A 1,501-nucleotide genomic window follows, 5' to 3' on the forward strand; every position below is an offset into this window, starting at 1 on the left:
CTTACAAAGATGCCCATGATACTATGGTTTGGGTCCCTAGAACATGTAACTCAACTGTGCACTTTGTTTGCAGTCTTTGTAAATCTTACCTAAATGCTTACTATCTTTTTTGTTTGGTTTACTATTAGACAATAAAAAAAAAAATGCTGGTTACTGATCCCCAAATCCAACCTTCAATTTAGTTAGCAAAACTACCAAGTAGAATTAGTTAAATTATCCTGACACAGCATACAGTACATATAATGTCTGCTTATAGTTGTAAATTAGTAGTTTTATATAAAACTTCCCTAAACTCAAACCAACTGATGGCTGTGTGAACATCACAAAATTTAAAAATAGTACTTAAGATTTTAAACCTGTACTTTAAGTAGGGGTTTAAGTTGAAATGTCATTGTTTCCTTATCTGAAGGGCTCGATGAAATAGGAACCCAGTGGCTTTGTGAGAACACTTGGTGATGGTGGGTCACTAAATTTGGCTCCGGCATAGTTTTGGTTAGTTTGAGGCTTAAAAAGCAAGCTTGGATTCGATAAGCTAGCATTCCAATCCGGGTTGTTAGTAAGGCTCTTGTTCTTTCCCGCATTCTGCATGGCCTGCCATGCAGCTGCCGATGGATTGTACCCATGTCCTCTTTCTTTTTTCTTATGAACAATCTTCATCTGGGAATTCTGATCCTTGATCTTCTGTCTATTGTGCTGTTGCTGGTTCTTACTAACATTTCTAGATTGGGGAGCTGGAATGTTATACCTCTTTCCACCACCCATCTTCAGCTTCTTTGTCACCTTTCAGTCTGCTTTTAGGATTGCAGGATTCCCACTCCTTGTCCTCTTCCAGGCTGCCAAGCCCAGGATAAGAGATGTTGCTTTCTGCTAGATCCTTTTCTTTGTCTCAATACGTAAGTTTTCATGAGCCAATCTGCTGATTTCAGCCTAGGAGCTGAGGCCAACATTGAGTCTCCTCAGCACACAAGTTTGAGAGTAGTTCTTGTGACTTTGAGTTCAGGCAGCAGCGGAGACTCCCTCTCGACCTCCAAACCTCCCTCCCTTCCCAGGGAGAAATGATGCACCAATGAAACACTACCCATGAATAAGTCACAGACCCGAGTTCCGTCTTTGACCAAGCTCCTTCTACTTTTACCAACAAAATGGAGGCTGCTGCAAGTGCGGAAAAGGGCCAGTGCACCAATGAGGACACAGCTCTGTGCATCGGGACCAATGAGACTGGCCCCTGCCTGTTGATGGGGCAGGCCAGACCACGTTATAGTATTTTCTTAAAATCATGCCACCAATAACTAGGACACAAAAGTCCTAGAACTTTCAACTTGATGCACTGATGGTTGTTTGTAACAATGGTATTTTCTGCCCTTTAGGAAAGAATCTGAATACAAATGTGACCTTGGTAGAAATAGCTAAGGGTTAAGCTCTGCAAAGAAGGAGACAGTTTCTTTGGAGAAAGTATACTTAACATAGTTGCAGATAATGGCAGTTTTGGAGTTAGATACGT

General features: G+C 41.4%; 1 protein-coding gene across 1 annotated transcript; it reads right to left on the bottom strand.

Annotated features, from left to right (window-relative positions):
* Positions 1-247: 247 nt before the first annotated feature.
* On the bottom strand, positions 248-804 carry Pnrc2 (proline rich nuclear receptor coactivator 2). The gene is given in 2 exon segments (XM_051196172.1): positions 248-435; positions 437-804. Coding segments are annotated over 2 exon segments (411 nt in total). The 5' UTR covers positions 763-804; the 3' UTR covers positions 248-350.
* Positions 805-1,501: the final 697 nt, after the last annotated feature.

The sequence above is a fragment of the Phodopus roborovskii genome, unplaced genomic scaffold (genome assembly GCF_943737965.1).
Source record: "Phodopus roborovskii unplaced genomic scaffold, PHOROB, whole genome shotgun sequence".
In the NCBI taxonomy this organism is placed as follows: domain Eukaryota; kingdom Metazoa; phylum Chordata; class Mammalia; order Rodentia; family Cricetidae; genus Phodopus; species Phodopus roborovskii.